At 42.3% G+C, this 18,081-nt stretch overlaps 1 protein-coding gene across 2 annotated transcripts; it reads right to left on the minus strand.

Moving 5' to 3' along the window:
- Positions 1-245: 245 nt before the first annotated feature.
- FBXL3 (F-box and leucine rich repeat protein 3) lies at positions 246-17,372 on the minus strand. Of its 2 annotated transcripts, XM_054271631.1 has the most exons (5): positions 17,123-17,370; positions 12,660-13,023; positions 10,501-10,623; positions 7,329-7,500; positions 246-2,663 (listed from the first exon to the last, which is right to left on the minus strand). In XM_054271631.1, the coding sequence occupies exons 2-5, from the start codon at positions 13,020-13,022 to the stop codon at positions 2,020-2,022; spliced, it is 1,302 nt and encodes a 433-aa protein (XP_054127606.1). In that variant the 5' UTR covers position 13,023; positions 17,123-17,370; the 3' UTR covers positions 246-2,019. The 2 variants fall into 2 exon arrangements, with proteins under 2 accessions (XP_054127606.1, XP_054127607.1); XM_054271632.1 differs by lacking the exon at positions 10,501-10,623 and having other exon boundaries at positions 17,123-17,372.
- Between the last annotated feature and the right edge of the window lie 709 nt (positions 17,373-18,081).

The raw sequence follows: 18,081 nt of genomic DNA on the forward strand, positions 1-18,081 counted from the left end.
GAATCTGGTACTGAGGCTGTGCCTCACCTTTCAGTTATTCCCACTGCCAACATGTTGGTGACTTACCTTGCAGCATCGGGACAGTGCAGTCAAGGTCCAAAAAGCTTTTGGCTCCATTACTAATGGTATTAGTTCACATTAATTTAGTGAAAACTAAATTCTGTTCCCCAGACTACAAGTGTTACTCCACCTTTCTCATACAGACAGTTCTGAGAGTCGGGTTATAAAAGACACAGAGCTTTTTTACTTGTACGGACTAAATATATTGACACCTTTCGTACAAATAAAAGCAAATTATAGTATTACATTAATTTAACAAATTCTAATACAAAAACCGCGTATTTCATAAAATGCAATTTTTAAATCAAAGCTCTACAGAAACATACAACTCCCCTATAAAGATGTCCAGTCCGCTGAGCACTGTTTGCTCAAAATATAGTTATGAACTTAAATACACTCATAAGTGTATTACACTAAATTATACATTCGGATAAACATGACTGAAATCAGAGATGAAGGAAATCTACTTACTACAGAAGGAGCTGTACAGCTCAAGTGAGAAGCAGCTCAACCCAGCCTGCGGGGGCAGCTCTGCCTTGCTGAGGGCTGACCACATCTCTCAAACATGCAGCTGTCTGGGCAACACTTCAGTGTTACCATCAGCAACCTCAAAGAGAAAATAACTGTTGGCAGTAAGAAATGAAGTCACAAGCCACGTCCAGATCACAGGCAGTGTCTTGCCTACACCACTTACAAACTAAAAACTTTCTTTATTAAAACTGATTTATCAAATGTTCAAAACAGATTTCTGCCTATTGCTCTACTCCACCAAGTCTACTCCTTTTGAATTGTTAAATATTATGAAATGACAGAACTAGCTCAATTAAAGGAATACAAAAATTATCATCTATTAAACATCCACTTTATACATAAACATTTCTGAAACAGATTTACAGTATACAGTTAGTTTATACAGCTTAAGCAACTGTTCCAATGTCATTTCTGTCAAACTGAAAGCAGCCAAAAGGTCTAAGGTTTTGTGAAAAGGTTCTTGGTCAACATTCAAATTTTACCTTTCTCACCTCGCACTGCTCACACCCACGTCATCAGAATAACATTGCTGGGTTCATTTCACAAACCATACATTATTCCATCTCACCGTATGCTGCCAAACCGGGTAATGTGCAAGAAAAGCTCATTAACTCCAGTGTGGTTTTAAATACAATGTATCTACATTTTTCCCCAGAATGCTTTCGCTTCCTGAGCTAGACATAAAATACCTTAAAACAGGTTTAGACGCAGATCTGAGACCCCATAAGCAAACTACATTAAAATGCATAGAGCGTGGAAAAAACCCCACACCGCTTTTGGTAGCTCACACTACTGGCTGTTAGCGCTCTAAACACATTTTAGATGGATCTAATAATCTGTTGAATAAGGTGGTAAACTTACTACTTTAGTTGTCTAAATTTATTATTGTATATTGCTCTTGCCTTTATGACTTAACAGAATGTGTGTATTTCACAGGCTACTAAACACTCCTCATAATCCTCATGTTGCCATCGAGGTGACTGGATTTAGAAATGCTACACTCTGCAACAAAACATGCCATTTTGGTGGGGTTTCACTTGGCTTTTTAAGATCAAATATGATTGTGTCCAATACTGCTAATCTAAATCAAAGAAAAACACCATATTAAAACTGGTATTTTTCAAGTGCATTTCAATATTTTAAATAATTTTTACTTCCAAAAATATTTAAAGTCACCTTTAATGACAAAGACTAAATATAAAACAGAAACCTGAATTTTGTTTGGATGAAAACAGGTTTTGGAGCTGTGAACTCTTTTGGTTCTCAAGTTCCAAATCAGTTTTTGAAAGAAAACTTAATTTTCTAATCAAACCATTAATTAACTTGCAGCAAAATCTGTATTATTAAATAAGCTTGTACAGGAAATTGCAATATGGTAAGCTTGGGTTTAAGGTGCTACTCCATTCGCCCTGGAGTCTTTTAAGGACTTTACCAAGTGGGCATCATGTCTGGGAACCAGACTCTACCAAGATGCTTTGAAACCTCCCAATGGATCTGCTCTAAGCTGTATTTCTGATCAGGAATCAGAACTTCCTCCATAATAGAGAGCTGCGAGAGGCGACCGCCACACATCTTCACGAACTCCACAAAGGCACTGCAGGAGACTTCGCACTCCCCGAGGCCCACGGCCGACAGGTACTTGCACCGCTCGGCGATGCAGATCAGCTCCTCGTCCAGCGGCCGCAATCCATTGGCACACACCACCAGCTCCACCAGGCGCGGGCACGTCATCCCCACGCGGCCCAGCACGTCCTTGCTGACCGACCTGCCGAAGTACAGGTGAGTGACGGGGATCTCGTACCGAAAGAACGGGTCAAACTCCTCCTCGTACAAGAAAAAGTACATGACTAAATTCACTTTAGGAGAGTGCTTGATGAAAGCGTCCCAGCTGCTCTTCTGAATGGTGTGGAACTGAGTCTGTCCGGGATTCTCGCTGACCACGTCGATGCGCAAGTGTTCTAACCTGACGTGCTTCTCCGAGGACAGAGCCAGCAGCAGCTCGTCGCTCAGCAGGTGGTAGTTCAGCGCCAGCTCTCGCAAGCCGTGGCACTGGTCAGCCACACAGAGGATTCCTGGGAGAGACAGCACCGTGCAAGGGTTACACAGATAAAGGCACTGATGACTGAACATAACATGGGAGGGAATTGTTTGTGTGTGGCAGGAGGGTGCTATGGACACCTGTTTCAAACGTCCAACCAAGACCTTAAATCAAAACCAAATCAAACTGGACAACCAGAACACTAATCTTTTTCACAGGCAGGATCTTGTGACTTCTTTGTACCAACATGTGAGACAGACATACACGATGTGACTACATCTCTGTTTTGCTTGGAATCAGAAAGAAGTGAACAAACACATAAACAGAAGTGACAAATACATAAATAGCATATTCTGACTGTTCTGTTGTAAAACGACATATACTCAATCTCCTTTTTGTAAAAGGTGCTTACTCGTGATAAAACTATTTCCTTAGCCAGCTTGGAAGAACTGCTGAGTGCTCTGTGGCTGACAAAGCAACCGTGAGTGAAATCTCATCTGAAGAAAGCAAATGTAAAGCAAAAGTAAAATGAATGTTAGATTTTAATTCAATAGAGAGGCTCCCGCTGTCATATTTATTTTTTCTAGGAAAGTATAAATGCTTAAATTTGGAAAAGCTACAGCAAAAAAGAGGCAAAACAGTAGAAATTTGGAGCAGTAATTTCCAAACCAGCAATTTTCAGATTCTCTTGAATGATTCAATATTCAATGCAGCTCACAGAAGACAAAATATTAAAAAGAGAATCCGGGTCAGTCTAAGGTTTCCACTCACACTATTTGTAGATACAAGCGATGGTATTATATTGGTAACAATGCTGAAAAAAAAAGCACTAAGAACAGCATTCAGTCCTCTGCATTTCATGTGACCCAGAAAACTGCCTGAAATGTAGGATACGGCCTTTCCATTAAGAGAAGGGATGAGAACATAGCATTTAAGATGAAACTGAAAAACCTGAGCTCAATACACTGAAGCAACAGGAAGAAATTCAGAAAACAGCAGTTATTTTAAAGTGCAGCTGTTAAATTTAGGGAAGCCTATTCTGAGCATAGAAACACTTTCTTAAAAAAATCACTGCAAAAACATTGCATGAATCAGAAGGGTCACTATGATCACTCTCTAAGGAAACTCAGACATGCTGCTTCAGAATACCTAGGTCTGTTGAGATATATAGAATTTTAGGCAGTTTCAAGATAGATTTGCTCATCTAAAAAAAGCTTGTTGTCCTGGCTGCCATCCTTCCATAAATCTTTGTTAACTTTAGGGGTACACTATGGACCAGTGCAATGCAAAAAGGGAAGAGCTGGGGTACAACTTACTGTGATTTTTATGGGTCTAGAACTGGATATACATGGTCTGTCAATGCAACTATGCATCCTAAATAAAGAGCTGACAATGTATACAGTGTAGGCAGCTACTGGAGCCCCTGCCTGGAGCCCATGTATTTCACAGAACACCCCTAGGCACTGCCCACACCTCTGTGTCACTGAGAGGTAAACAGCTCTGCTCTCTGATCTTACTGCAGAGTTGCATCAAAAAAATCCTGACTCATGATGTCCCTGATAAAGGCTCACCTGACACCTGCTCTGCTTCCCAACTCCCACCCCAAGAGAAGCCCTCCTACCCCATGCCACAGCACAAATACCACCTCTACAGGAACACATTCCATTGCCTCTGTTCTAACAGTTGGTGTTTCAGAGCAGGAACAACAAACAGAAGTAACTTCAGAGAAGCTCACAAAGATTAAAAATACATCACTGCCTTTGTTTCTCCAGCCCAAATTCAAACGTGCCTCTTTATCTTTACACAGTAACTTAGATCAATTCACTATATTTGATATCAACCTTTTTCCTTTATCCCTGCAGTAGTGGAGTCTCTCTTGCTCTACTTTCATTACCCTTCTCTGTCCTTCACTAAAAAATTTCTTGAGAACTGACCTAGTAATGAACATTCCCCCCTCCTCCAATCTGAAGACATTTTAATTGCATCTATAAGTAATTAGTTTTGCAACTCACAGCCCTTTTGTTTCCATAAAGTTTTCCTATATTTATAGCAGCCTGCTAATTACAATATCCCCATTACAAAAAAAATCTAGGTCACTTTTTCCTTCAACAGTCTCATTTTTGCAGCCTGCCTGCTCTTGAAGCCAACTATCCACATAGCAGCTTCTTTCTATCTTTGTTCCATTTGGTGGGTTGTTCCTCCCTGGACACCAGGTGCCCACCAAAGCTGTGCAATCACTCCCTTCCCCAGCTGGGCAGGGGAGAGAGAATTCAGTTTAAAACTCAAGAGTGAAGATAAGGGTGACAGGGAGAGATCACCAATTACCATCATGGGTAAGACAGCCTCAGCTTGGGGAAATCAATGTATTATCACTTGAATCAGAGTAGGGTAATGAGAAATAAAACTGAATCTTAACAGACCTTCCTCTCACTCCTTTGTTATTCCCAGGCTTAACTTCCTCATGATTTTCTCTACCTCCTTCCCTCCCAGCAGCACAGGGGTACAGGGAATGGGGGCTGTTGTCTGTTCTTCAGACATTGTCTCGGCCACTCCTTCCCCCTCAGGGGGAGACCACCCCTCACTCTCTTTCCTGGCTCTAGCATGGAGTCCCTTACATGGCAGCAGTCCCCCATGAACTTCTCCAGCAGGAGTCCTTCTCAGACTGCAGTTTTTCACAAACTGCTCCAGCATGGGTCTCTTCCATGGCATGCAGTCCATCAGGAACAGACTCCGGTGTTCCACACAGGGTCAATTCCTGCCATTAACCTGCTCCAGCATGGGCTCCCCACAGGGTCACAGCCTCCTTCCAGCATCCACCTGTTCCAACATGAGGTCCTCCATGGGTTGCAGATGGACCTCTGCTCCACTGTGGCCCTCCATGGGCTGCAGGGGCACAGCTGCCTCCCCATGGTTGGCACCATGGACTGAGGGGAATCTCAGTTCTGGCACCTGGATCAGCTCCTGCCCCTCCTTCTTCATGGACCTTGGTGTCTGCAGAATTGTTTCTCTCATGTATTCTCACTCTTGTCTCCAGTTGCAATTGCTCTCCTGCAGTACCTTTTCCCTCTTCTTAAACAGGTTATCCCAGAGGCACTGCCATTGTCACTGATGGGCTTGGCCTTGGCTCTGCTGGACATGGGGAAGCTTCTGGCAGTTTTCACAGAAACCACTCCTGTAGCCCCCTCACTGCTCCACAAAACAAGTGCCATGCAAACCCAGTGCATTCACCTTTTTTCCCATCTCAAGGCACACCCTTATCTGAATTAAGCAATTAAACCACCCTACTGTTTGCTCAGCACTCCCTGGTTTTGTTACTAATGCATCTTACCCCAGTCTACTCATCCTCCATGAAGAACATAGAGAATGGAACAGGTCCTTTAACGGGCACGACCATTTCCTACCCATTGTTCCTTCAATTTACAACCCTGCAAGATACATCAATCAGAACACACCCATGTCTCCTCCCAAATTATCAAGTGTATGATGTTCCAATGAAGCCTTCTAGCAAGGATTATCCACAAACCAGCCAACCCTGCTAGAGCTGACAGGTAACTCTTCAATCCTAGTCCAAGGAAATGACTCTCCCTGCCTAGCTACAAATTACTGCTGAAACCCCATCTACAACTAGAAAGCTTGGAGGAGGCAATTATGCAGTTAATTCCACAAACACTTTGCTGGACCAGGCTGCTGCAAAACACCACTCCTGCATTTTCAGGACTTCTTTATACGAAGCCAAACACGAGCCTCTGTCTGAGAGCTACACTCACAAAAGGTACAAAGTTTGTTTTGTTTGTTATCACTACAATAACACGCCCTCTGCAACAGTACTGCTTTTCCCTTGTAGGAATCCCGCTGGTGAATTTGACAGATAATAAATCTAGCATTTCTAGCTGCAATGTATTTGCATGGAGAAAGTTATGGTGTTATGGTTTCTAGAGTTTCTACTCATCCTCAGAAGAGGAATCACACTAAGTTGCCAGCACTTCATTTACAATTCCTCTTTCTCAGTAGAAAACTCTAAGTGTTAAGCTGATGGTCTGTGAATAAATCTTAAATTTGCTGTGTGTTGTGTAAGTCTACCACAAATCTTGAATGATTTTGTTCTGGAATGAGCTGGCTTCATTCTTGTAACAGACACACTTAAGAGTGTTAGAGAAGTACATCTGGTGACTGTAGAAGTTTTGCACAGTTCAGTCTCATCTCCCCTTTTTGATGCTGTCTGCAGTTTCTCTCCAGCAATGACTTTCTATCAGAATTACTAAACCAACATCTTCCTAAGCCATGGCATGGCAACAGTCAAAACCCACACATAACAAAGTATGGAAAAGAAACTTGTATTCCAAAAAAACTTCTTTATATTGGAATACTCTGTCATTGCACAAATAAAGCACAATCAATTTGATATGTTGGCATTAAGTTCCACATGAGGTTAACTATTTGCCCACAAGAGACACGCACTATTTTATCATTACCCCAGTAGTCACTGTGAAGTGGTAGGATAGATGGATTGACCACCAGCTGAAAGTACTTTATTCAGGGACAGTTGCTGGTAATACCATACTCATCTTCCCTCTTACTCCACTCCTATGCATTCAGAGGTGCACTGGTTTCAGATAGAATTTAATGCATGCATTAAAAAATCCCAATCAACGCACTAAAAAATCCCAAAGAGGCTAACCCCAAAACCACAGCAGCTTACCAGCTGGAGAAACATGAGGACAGCTGCTCATTTTCAACAGTTTGAGGGTGTCACTGTTGTTAGCCACCAGAACCTTGAGAGATGGATCATCCACGGGTGTGTCATCAATCTTAAGTGAAGAGAGGGATTTGGAGTTCACAAACACCACTGTCAGTGCAGAAATAAAGTGAGACTGAAAAAAAAAGGAAGTTTAAATGAAAGAGCAGTACGTGAAGTAAAAATCTCAATGGTTTCACAATGTGCACAGCAGTCCTAGTTTGTAGTTCTTGACAGTATTTGTTGAAAAAACATTCTTTTAATATTGCATAATTTAAAAATTATACTAAAACTGACATTTTTAGTAAAGGAAGTGTAGTATTTTTTTGCTATCTGTTTATGTATTTGGCAAATCAGAATGTATAACATTAGATGTTAATCAAGAACCTGACCTTGGGCAATCCACTGCACAAATTTAAATCTGCAGAAAGACCACAAGCAAAGGGAAAGCCTAGAAGCCCTCATTTTGGAGGGATTTTATTTATGTCCTTTGAACAGATGAGACAAGTCACACTCTAAAAGAAGCATCTTGTATAAGAGGAATTCCCTCATGGCAAGTTGTGCTGCACTGGTGAGATGCAAACATAGTCAGGAGTGTTTGTATCCAAAGCCAAAAGACTGCACTGCCTGCCCACCACCCACACAGGAGTACTTAGGGTTTGGATGGATTTCTTGGAAAGCTAACTGGAGTGGTCCAAACAGAGCCAAGGAGCAGGAAATCTATTAATTACTGAATAAGCAGCATAGATAAGGTAGGACAAGTGCTCAGCATTTTTGCATAACCACTGAAACTTATCTTTAAAGACAGAGCCCTGGGAACCTGAACTTGAGAAACAGACTAACAGCAGATACAGCAGTGATTGTAAAAACCACTGGTGGTATGAAGTGAACAGTTAGTTCATCTTCATGATTTCTTATCAGACTGACCAAATAAAAGACTTTAAAAAAGTATTTTCTACGCGTGCTACATTAAGGATCTTTAAAAAACGGAGCTGCTACTTGGATTTCAAGCCTGTTTCACTCTGAGGCACAGGCACATACTCTGAATACAGTTGCATGAGAGAAGGCCTGGCAACAGTATTTGTTCTTAGGTGATATATTTGTGATTTTTGATAAAACTGCCACACAATTAGATTTAGAGTAGGACTTACTTCTTTCACATTTACACAAACTTTCAAAGTCAGCTCATGCAAATGGAAACAGGAAGTTCAACTCGGAATCTTTACACACTTTGGCTTTAGGGACCACTGCAACTATCCTGACAGTATGCTTATGTGTTATGTACAGAAAAGATGCTTTAGTATTATTTCAATTCTCTCTTATGAGAATGTTAGTACTGTGCTTTTATTCTCTGTATTTAGAAAAAGAAGGCTGTTAAATAGAAAGGCAAAGCAAGTTAACCACACTTATTTAAAAAGGTAACTTGAACCTTCTAGTTTGAAGAGCTAACAGGAAACAGGCAATATCCCAACATGTAAGAGCTGGTCTTTTCAGTATTGCCACATCTGTAGTCTGCAGTATGATTCCTTTTTTTTTTTTGAAGATTCCACTCACCTACGATGTACTTAGTGAAAAGACAGGCAACACAACTCTAAATACGACTCAGAGATATTTGCCACATGTCAGGTCACTTGACAACAAGACAGCACTGATGAAGAAAATGCCAAGTAGTTCAGTCTTGATAACAATAAAAATCCCCACCCCACCAAAAAAAAATCTCAAACCACAGCAAAGTATTAACCACTTTCCAAATTAATTCATCTTTTTCTGCTTTTCATCAAATGGACCTGTCACTAACAGCTTCCCACAAGAATTCAGTCATGGCCAAATTAAATTCTTTAGTTTCACTAGTTGTCCCTTATGCAAGTGACAAAACTATTGAAGTTGTAAGCACCAAAAAGCAAATTATCCTTAGAGCTAATTTTGGCTTATTTTGAATCTTTTTTTTTAAAGGCCAAATGTGAACTTACTGAGAACAAAAGAAGGAAGCCTGTGCTTTATAAGCCTTGAAGCTGAATAAGAACATAGCATGAACAATTACAAGTAATTACTCAGCAAGCTAAACATGACCCTAATATATCCCTCCCGTGAAAACTAAGAAATCTAAAGCAGCACTAAGATTAATAAAGAAAGCAGTAAGAAATAGCTGAAAGGACAAAGTATTTTTAACACACTGGATTGTTTTCACTATATTCAGGTTTTCTTATCATCACACCTCGAAGAACATCAGAAAAGGAAAAAAATCAGAGCAAAACTAGTTAAATATCTGAAAAGCCTCTCTGAAAATTATCAGTTAAAAACACATATTCAAGAGAGCTACATGACATGGCAGTGACCACTGCAAGGATAATAACTGATAACCCTTCTGCAGCTAACCTCACCTGCAGCCTACTTCCCTTTCCAAGGCTGTCTCTAGTTCTTCCTTGTCCTTACTGCCATCAGCAGCCATGACATCACTGAGATCTAGCTAACAGTCTATTTGTATTTGGCCCTTCACAACCACTCCCCTGCTCCTCAGCAATAGCACAGTTCCACCTCACTAGCAGGAATGCTTCTCTAGAAGCACACGTAAGAGATCTGTCATCCAGATTAAATGCTTTCGAACAAGATCTGATTTTTGGTAAACATGCAAGGCAAAAATCTTGACTGAAAATTTCAGAAATACAGTGCACTTCACCAAGGATGTTAACGGTTGACTGCCTCATGTGAAGCCCTGCAAATCATGATCCTATTTCTTTCTGAAGAGATTTGTAAGCCCCATGGCAAGTCCACATGGATAAAACTCTACCAATCACTTGATTGTAACTGTCTCCTAAACAAACTCCACAACACAATTACACAGACCTGAACTGTCTAACCTGCACCATGCTGCTCAGCACTACATTGAGGTCAACAGACAGGAGGACTTGAAAGAACAAGGTCAGGCCTACGCTCTCAAATGATTCACAGACTGAATGGAATTTCATACATCCATCACTGTACAAATCAGTTCCTCCATTTATTACAGGCCAGACCACTAATTAACTTTTCTTTATCCACGATTCATATTCCTACAATAGAACTTTTGATAAAGTTACAGAAGTACTGTATGAAACACTGCAATACTTTGCAATAGAAAATATACATAATAAAATACCTTCGGTAAATCCATGAAGCTTGGCCGGGCAGTTGAAATTAGCCCAAGTGTTTTCAGAGAGCAATTCACAAGCTGTGATAAAATATCACAAGCTGCTTCTGCAGATTCCTTGCTACTGTCCACCTTAAAACAAAACGAATTTTGTGTTCAGAATGCACTGCAAATACACTCTTTTAACTTTTTTTTTACTTTACCTTCTGAAATGTGATGTAAAAAAAACCTCTCATTGTGAATCCATCAATGTTATTCTTTATTCCCCAAAAAAGTATGAATCAAAAATTCAAGACTATTTGCTATAAATTTACTACTTTTCTAAACACTTTAGTAAAATATAGCATGGTGAGGGGTTAGCTAAACAGTGTGTTCCAAGATACTCATTCCATATCAAACAACAAGCCAGTGGAGGGTCCAGAGCCTATTCCACTTCCTCTTTACATTCCTCCTTACCAAAATGCAAGAATTCTATAAATCTTTTACCATGTGTAAAAGCCACTTCTTTTTACAGTGGCTCAGTTCATAAAACTGAGCTGCTGGAGAGTTAAGTGCATTATCATATGTACACAAATGACTGGCCCTTCACTGTTAAAACCACAAGAGATGCAATGGATACTCTAAAAAAACCAAACCAAACCAAGCAAACCGACACAAATCCCAAAACCTTCATTAGTCAGCTTGCTGCCCACCAAAATCACTTAGAGTGTCTCCAGGGGACTTCCCCTGACACTCAGATGTGCTTTCTGAATGCACAGCAGCCATGACAGCTCTGCAGACCTACAGAACGGTATAAAGCTTGATCCCAGGATCAAATTTAACTCCACTGTAAGACATGCTACCTTGGCAGCAACAGATTAAGTTAAATGCACATTCATTTTCTGCTCAAACACAAGCTGAAAAACCTTGATTTTCAACAATCTCATCCTTCTTTGCCTACAGCAAACACCTCTCTTGTTTTCAGCCTTTACAGAGGACTGGTGAGCGTTACCCCCACTTCCTTGTGCATTCTGCAGCACTGGAACAACTGAAGTGACACATGAAAGAAATCATGGATCACCCTACCAGCAAAGGGCACACAAAATTCCTTGGGAGTAAAGCAACACAGACAGGAGATAAGACACTGGGAGGTCACTCCACCACAGCCCCAGGTTTTCTTTATTTGGATGCTGATAAAAGCCCTGCAAACCACGTGGTAACAGTTTGTATCTGGTACTGCAAGCAAGCAGTAGCAATACATGTGATCAGTTAGAGGTGACTCAGCTCCTCACATGCTGATGATTCCAGCATTAGAACTGCCTGATCTCAGACACAAGTATGCTGAACTTGCTGCAGAATGCACTTCCTTTCCAAATTTCTCACACAGCTGATGCATATGCAGCCAGGAGATTCACAACACCCTTCCAAAACACACTGCTATGTAAGCCCACATTAGAAGTTTTCATGTACTGAAAATAATTCCACACTGTGAATACATGCACCATCCTGTGCAAACCACAAATACTTTCTCAGTCCCCTGAAACACAGCTGCACTGAGTATAGACAATCCCATACAATTTCAGATTAAAGCTGCCAGTTGATGCCTGGCAGTACTGAAGTCACTCTGTGTGCATTAGATGTTTTCTAACCATGAATGCTAGAGCCAAGTACCTACAGGATGTGAAATGGGGAAATGCTCAACTTAGGCATCCTGACTGAACTTCATTCTGAGGCAGTAACCCACACATGCAGTCACATCAGAACTATTTCTGTCCACTCTATGAAACAGAATTTTAAGCAGCTGAACTGCTACAAAAAAAACCCTCAAAAAACCAAAAAAGCCGAAACCAAACAAAAAGCTCACAAAAAACCCCAAAAAACATACCAACAAAGGACTCACAAAAACAAACAAGAAACCCCAAACAAACCACAGCACCAGCCAAAAAAATTCCCATCTAACGGAAGTAAGACAATGAAAAGGTATGTTCAATACTCTTATTCCAAATTTTGGTCCTCAAAATATACCCAAACAAATTAATTGGGAGGTAACCTCCATGTCTACATGTCCATTTAGAGAATCCATTTCCTCCATCTATTAAGCCTGAAAACAAGGCCACCTACCACACTGGCAGCTGCCCTCTTTCTTTTAGAATAAAAGTCCCTTTTAAAAAGCCTATAAAACACACTACCTTGAAGCTAACATACTGCAGGTGATTGGAATGCCTCTTTATTATCTGCTTGATTAGTTCAGGGTGTGTAGTCCTCAGGTTTGACGTGGCTGGTTGATTCAGCTCAAACTCAAAGCACCTCCAGAGATCAGGCATATGAAACACTTGGTTCCAGCTCCTGCAGACCTGGGATGCATGAGCACGATCCAGAAGTGGCAAGTACTGGAACACCTGCAGGATTATGTCTTGGAGCAGGTTTGCCCAGTCAGGACTCTGCACAACTGTGCTCTTCTTCTCGACAATCTTGTGTCTCTTGGATTCCTTCTCAGCTGTGTCTTCAGATGAACTGCTGTTGGCCTCATTAGTTGTCCTTCCTCGTTTCATTCTACAGAAGTAATAAAAAAAATTATTTATTTTGTACATGTAAAAGAGCTGAGAACAATATTACTAGAAACTGTGGAGTTGAAAAAGGCTATTTTATGCAATAACACCTCGGCAGAGTTTTTTTTCCTGCGATGTATAAAGGAAAAAACCCCAAGTAACAAACCAAAATGGCAGTCCAGAAATAACATTATCATCTAAACTGATATCTTTACTATTACTTCTTTAATCATTAACAGTGCCAACCCATTTATAACAGTCACTCTCTTTTCAGTGTTTCATTTGTGTGTTTGAGAACACTTTGAACCTAATTTGTTTTACTGTGTTGTTGATTATTACTCTACTGTTCTACTAATGGAAGGATAATCCTCTAAACAATTTTTTGAACACTGACATAAATATTCCTGGCCCAGTCCTATTTAGGAACTACACTTGAAACTGTGGAGATAAAAATCAGGCAAGAAAGTAAATAATTACTAAATGTATGCCTGCAAGCACTGCATATTGCAATGTTACATCAGACCAAATAATTTTTTTCTCATAAAGGAAGAATATTTTCTTTTCAATTTATTTATTTAAAATACATTGCTTTAATAGGCATCTGTTTTAAATCAGTATCCTTGAAAATATATTTCATCAAGTCCATTGGTGTGCTTTCATTTTCCCAGCTAACTAGTAAATAGGCATTACAGAAGATTTCCAGTAACAGTCTGGAAGTTTCAACCCACAAAAAAAAATTAGAGAAGGGCCAGAAAAAATGCTTCAAAACTGTATTAAATTCAGCAAGCCTGCAGCAAAAGGTTGTAGCATATGCTTTTGCCATAATTACATCACTTAAACAAATTCTACCTTACATTACATTATTGGAGACAAAAAGACCCTTACCACTACATATATCTGAAACACATCCAGGGCTCACTGGGTTTTAATCCAAACATGTGCTTTTGTACATGCCATCTTACCAGCGAACTTGGCATCTGATAATTTATTTTTAAAAGCTTCAGTGTGATGCACATCATGCCCTAAAGGGCTCTGCTGCCTCATGCTCAACTACAATGTACTCAATTCCAGTCTCCACAGAGCTGAGAGAATCCAGGGGCAGGGTGAGCCTGACACATAAAGCACCCCCAGCCTCCCTAGAAGATAAACAAGGACTTCATACACAGTGAAATCATCCTGGTTTAACATTCAAGCACAATTACATGTCTAGGGTTATCACATGCCCAGATCCCTCCTGGGATCTGAAAAGTTACATTTCCCTGCTATGTACTGCCACTAAGTCTGGAAGTACTTCCTAAAACAAAATGCCAGCTAAAAATTATACTGTTCATAATCCAGTGCATCGCAGATGACTTTCTCAAAGGCAGCACCTCCCTACCTACCTTTCAAAGGCTTTAATCCTAGCTGCTCACATGACAGAAGCAAGCTATCACTTAAGGTCTAATGCCACTCATAGGATGATGCAGACAAACCTGAACACACGGTCACGAAAGACTGATGAAGAAAATTTGTCTTCCCTTTTTTCAGCTCCTATTTTTACTCCCAGCACACTTGGAGGCAAGCACAGGATGAAAACAGTGCTGGGCAAAAAATCTCTACTTGCTTCCTGAGAACTGTTTTCCTTGATTCAGTTCCCGTCTATGGGACTGTGCAGAACACAATTCCTGTGCTGGAACAAGCTCTCTGCCAGAGCCAGAGCTCTGCTGCTGAGCCACTTCATCAGTGAAGGAAAGCAAGAAAACTGCACAGTGACTCAGAACCATCTGCAACTAACAAAAATATACAGGAATTGGATTTTGCAACCGGGAAAATGGAATTCAACTTAAAATTAATCGAGAATTAACTGGCAAATCCACTGCAAGCCTGTCGTGTTTCTGTTAGAGATAATAACTCAGCATAGTGCAAGAACAATATTTCTAATAAGCTAGTCTGAAATGCACCATTAGTTTAAGCTTTAGGCTAAACAGATATTCCAAACAACTAGGTTACAAGGAGCATTCACCACAGGCAAGCTATTAACTTGCCAAATTCAGGCTTGCCTGCTTGATGCCCAAGTCCTTCCAAAGCCATCTGGAAAAAGCTACAGAAGGTACTGTTAGACTGGGCTCTCCAAGTCCTCCTTGCAGAAATCCTGTCTCATCTTTTGCTAGCAAGGCAGTAAATCTGCATAAATGTTCCAGTTAGGTAGGCTACTTCTACCACTGCATTAAAGTAGGGTTTGGGGGTTTTTTCCCCCCTCTTTTTTGTCTCCCTTTCAGAGAAGGCCAGGAGGGAGCTGCCACTGACAAAACTGCATTCATTTTTCTTCTGGAAAAAAAGCCTGTGGGATGTGTTGATAGGAGTGGATCAGGTCAATGACAGCTCTCACTGTGCACCTCTGAGCTACCTGGGATGAGCTCTAAGTAGTTAATATGTGCTGGTTACACCAAATCCCACTCATGGAAGTTGTGGGATACTGTCCCACATTTCTGTAAACAGCCAGCTTAAAAAAAACAAAATGACAACACAGCCATTCCTTAGAGGTATATTGATATTTTCTTCTTCCAAGAAAATAAGAAGTTACATGTTCTAAATGCCATGACTTAAAGCAAGGGATGGGGAAAAAAAAACACCTTTCCAGACAACTTTTTTGTTACTGTATTTAAAGGGTCAAGATTAAGATTTTTGAAACCTTTCAAAAGTATTTCCTTGGCAAACCTTTTCCAAACGTTGCTTTTTTCCAAAGGGAAAAAGTGCCTAAGCTCAAGACTAAAAAATATTATTTTAAGAACTGCGTGACTGTTTTGTCATCTGATTTTTAACCAATTTGTTCATCTAATTTTTGGGTTCTCATTTTAGAACTTAAAGTATCAGAATACTTTTTAAAAAATGTAACTGCTTTCAACCTCTTCATATGCCAACAATAAAAAATATGAAATTTAAAGAATGCATATTTGCCTGCAGAAGTTTACAGAGGTATCTGAAAATATATTTACTTTTAAAAGGCTGCTTAAGAGAGAAAACTTTTCTGGACATTTAACATAAGAACAAGCAATGCAATTAGAAGTTCAATTCACTTTGCTTTATGTATCCAGTAATTTAAAGATCCGACCACTTGAAACCCAAGGCCAACTTTCAACAAGGAAGACAAGGATGCAAAATTCCATACTAGCAAATTATTGTATGAGTAAAACCTACTTTTCAAGGAATGATTGCTTATCACTTCTTAGAAACGCAGGAACCATCAATCTTGCTTTTAACTCTCTCTGGCACACTCAGGACACATACATATCAAACTGCTGCTATAACCAACTTTGCTTTAGCAGCTAAGATTTTGCCAGTAAGGAAAACAAACCCCAAAACCACCCAACTCTATGGGGGCAGAAAGATGGGTGAAAGGCGGGTGCGTGCCTGACTCTTTAAGATTTTCCGAGTAAATTTCTCGGCCTGTTATAAGGACTCGTTTCTGAACTCCGCACCTGGGCGCAACCCAGGCTGCTATCTTGTTTGCAACAGCCATGTCCAACCCTAATCACACAGTTCAGCCACCGAGCAGCAGGAGGAGGAGCAAAGCACGTGCTTAACATTGTTTTTATTGCCGAGTAAGGTGCAGCCAGAACACAACGGCAGTTTAAAAAAAAAAAAAAAAAACAAAACCCAAAACCAAAACCAAACAAAACAAACTGTGCAGAGCTGTTTGCACCCGACTGATAAGGCTTTCCCGAGAGCCTGTCCAACCGAGCTCGCTGTGCCTTCATGGAACACCAGGAATGCGCTGAAGGGGAGCAGGGGCTGACAGAAGGGGCAAGCCCAACCCCTCCCTGCCGCAAACAACCTGCTCCGCTGGACACAGCGAGGCTTCCACGACTGATTACCGCTATCAGGGGAAAGCTGCGAGGCAGCGACCCCAAACACCGAGTAGGATTTAAGGATCTCTCGCTACTCCCGGAGAAGGCTCCCCTCAGGGTCGGTTCCTTCCGGCCCAGCCCCGGCCCGGGGCGCGGGGCTCCGACAGCCCGGCAGGCCCCGAGCTGCGCCGCCCGCGCTGCTCGGAGCCGCTCCTGGGGCCCGGGACCCCGCGGATGGTGCCCTGCGCCGCCGCCCGCCCGTTCCCGCCCCAGCACCTGGCGGCTCCCTGCTGCGCTTCGCATTAACCGGGGCTCGGGCCGCGCTGGCGCCTCCGCTCCGGCCACATCAGCTCTCTCCGCCAAAGCCGACCCCAGCGCCGCCGCCTCCGCCGCCCGACCGTCCGCTCCGTCCCGTCCCGCCCGCGTCGCTGCTTCGCTCCTTCCCTGGCCTCGCGCTCTGTTTACTTCCAGCGGCGGAAGCGACGCAAACCAGCCAAAATGGCGGCAGGCGGCGGCCCCACCTCCCCTCAGCGCCCCCGCCCGCGGCGCCTCGGAGCCAGGGCCGGCGCCGGCTCCGGCTCCTCCTCCCGCCCGTCTGCGCCACGGCTCGGGGCTGGGCGCGTCCCGCCTCGGGCAGGAAGGGAGCCGTGCAGTCTGGAGAGGTAGCGGGGCTAATCCCAGAATCTGTTAGGTTGGAAAAGTCCTCCGAGATCATCGATTCCGGCCTAGGATCGAACGCCCCCATGTCAGCTGCACCATGGCTCTCAACTCAGTACCAACTCAGTGCCTCCTCAGTGCCGCGTCCAGTCTGTCCTCAAATGTCTCCAGGGATAGTGACTCCAGCACCGTTCCAATGCTCAGTCACCCTTTCTGTGAAGAAATTCCTCCTAATATCCAACCGTAACCTTCCCTGGTGCAGTTTATGACTATGCCATCTTGTCCTGTCGCTGGTTACCTGGGGGAAGATGCCGACCCCGACCTGGCTACAAGCTCCTTTCAGGAGCTGTAGAAAGTGACAAGGTTCCACAAGACCCTCCTTTGTCTTCACGCTAAACACCACCAGGTCCCGGCTGTTCCTCATAGGACTTGTGTTCCAAGCACTTCCCCAGTTCCATTGCCCTTCTCTGAACACACTCCAGCCCCTCGCTTTGTTTGCTGTAGCGTGAGGCCCTGAGCTGGACACAGCACTCGCGGTGTGGCCTCCCCAGTGCGAGTACGGGGACAATCCCTGCCTG

The sequence above is a fragment of the Melozone crissalis genome, unplaced genomic scaffold, assembly GCF_028551555.1.
Source record: "Melozone crissalis strain CALT ecotype California unplaced genomic scaffold, PUWL_Pcris_2 ptg000013l_1, whole genome shotgun sequence".
NCBI lineage: Eukaryota > Metazoa > Chordata > Aves > Passeriformes > Passerellidae > Melozone > Melozone crissalis.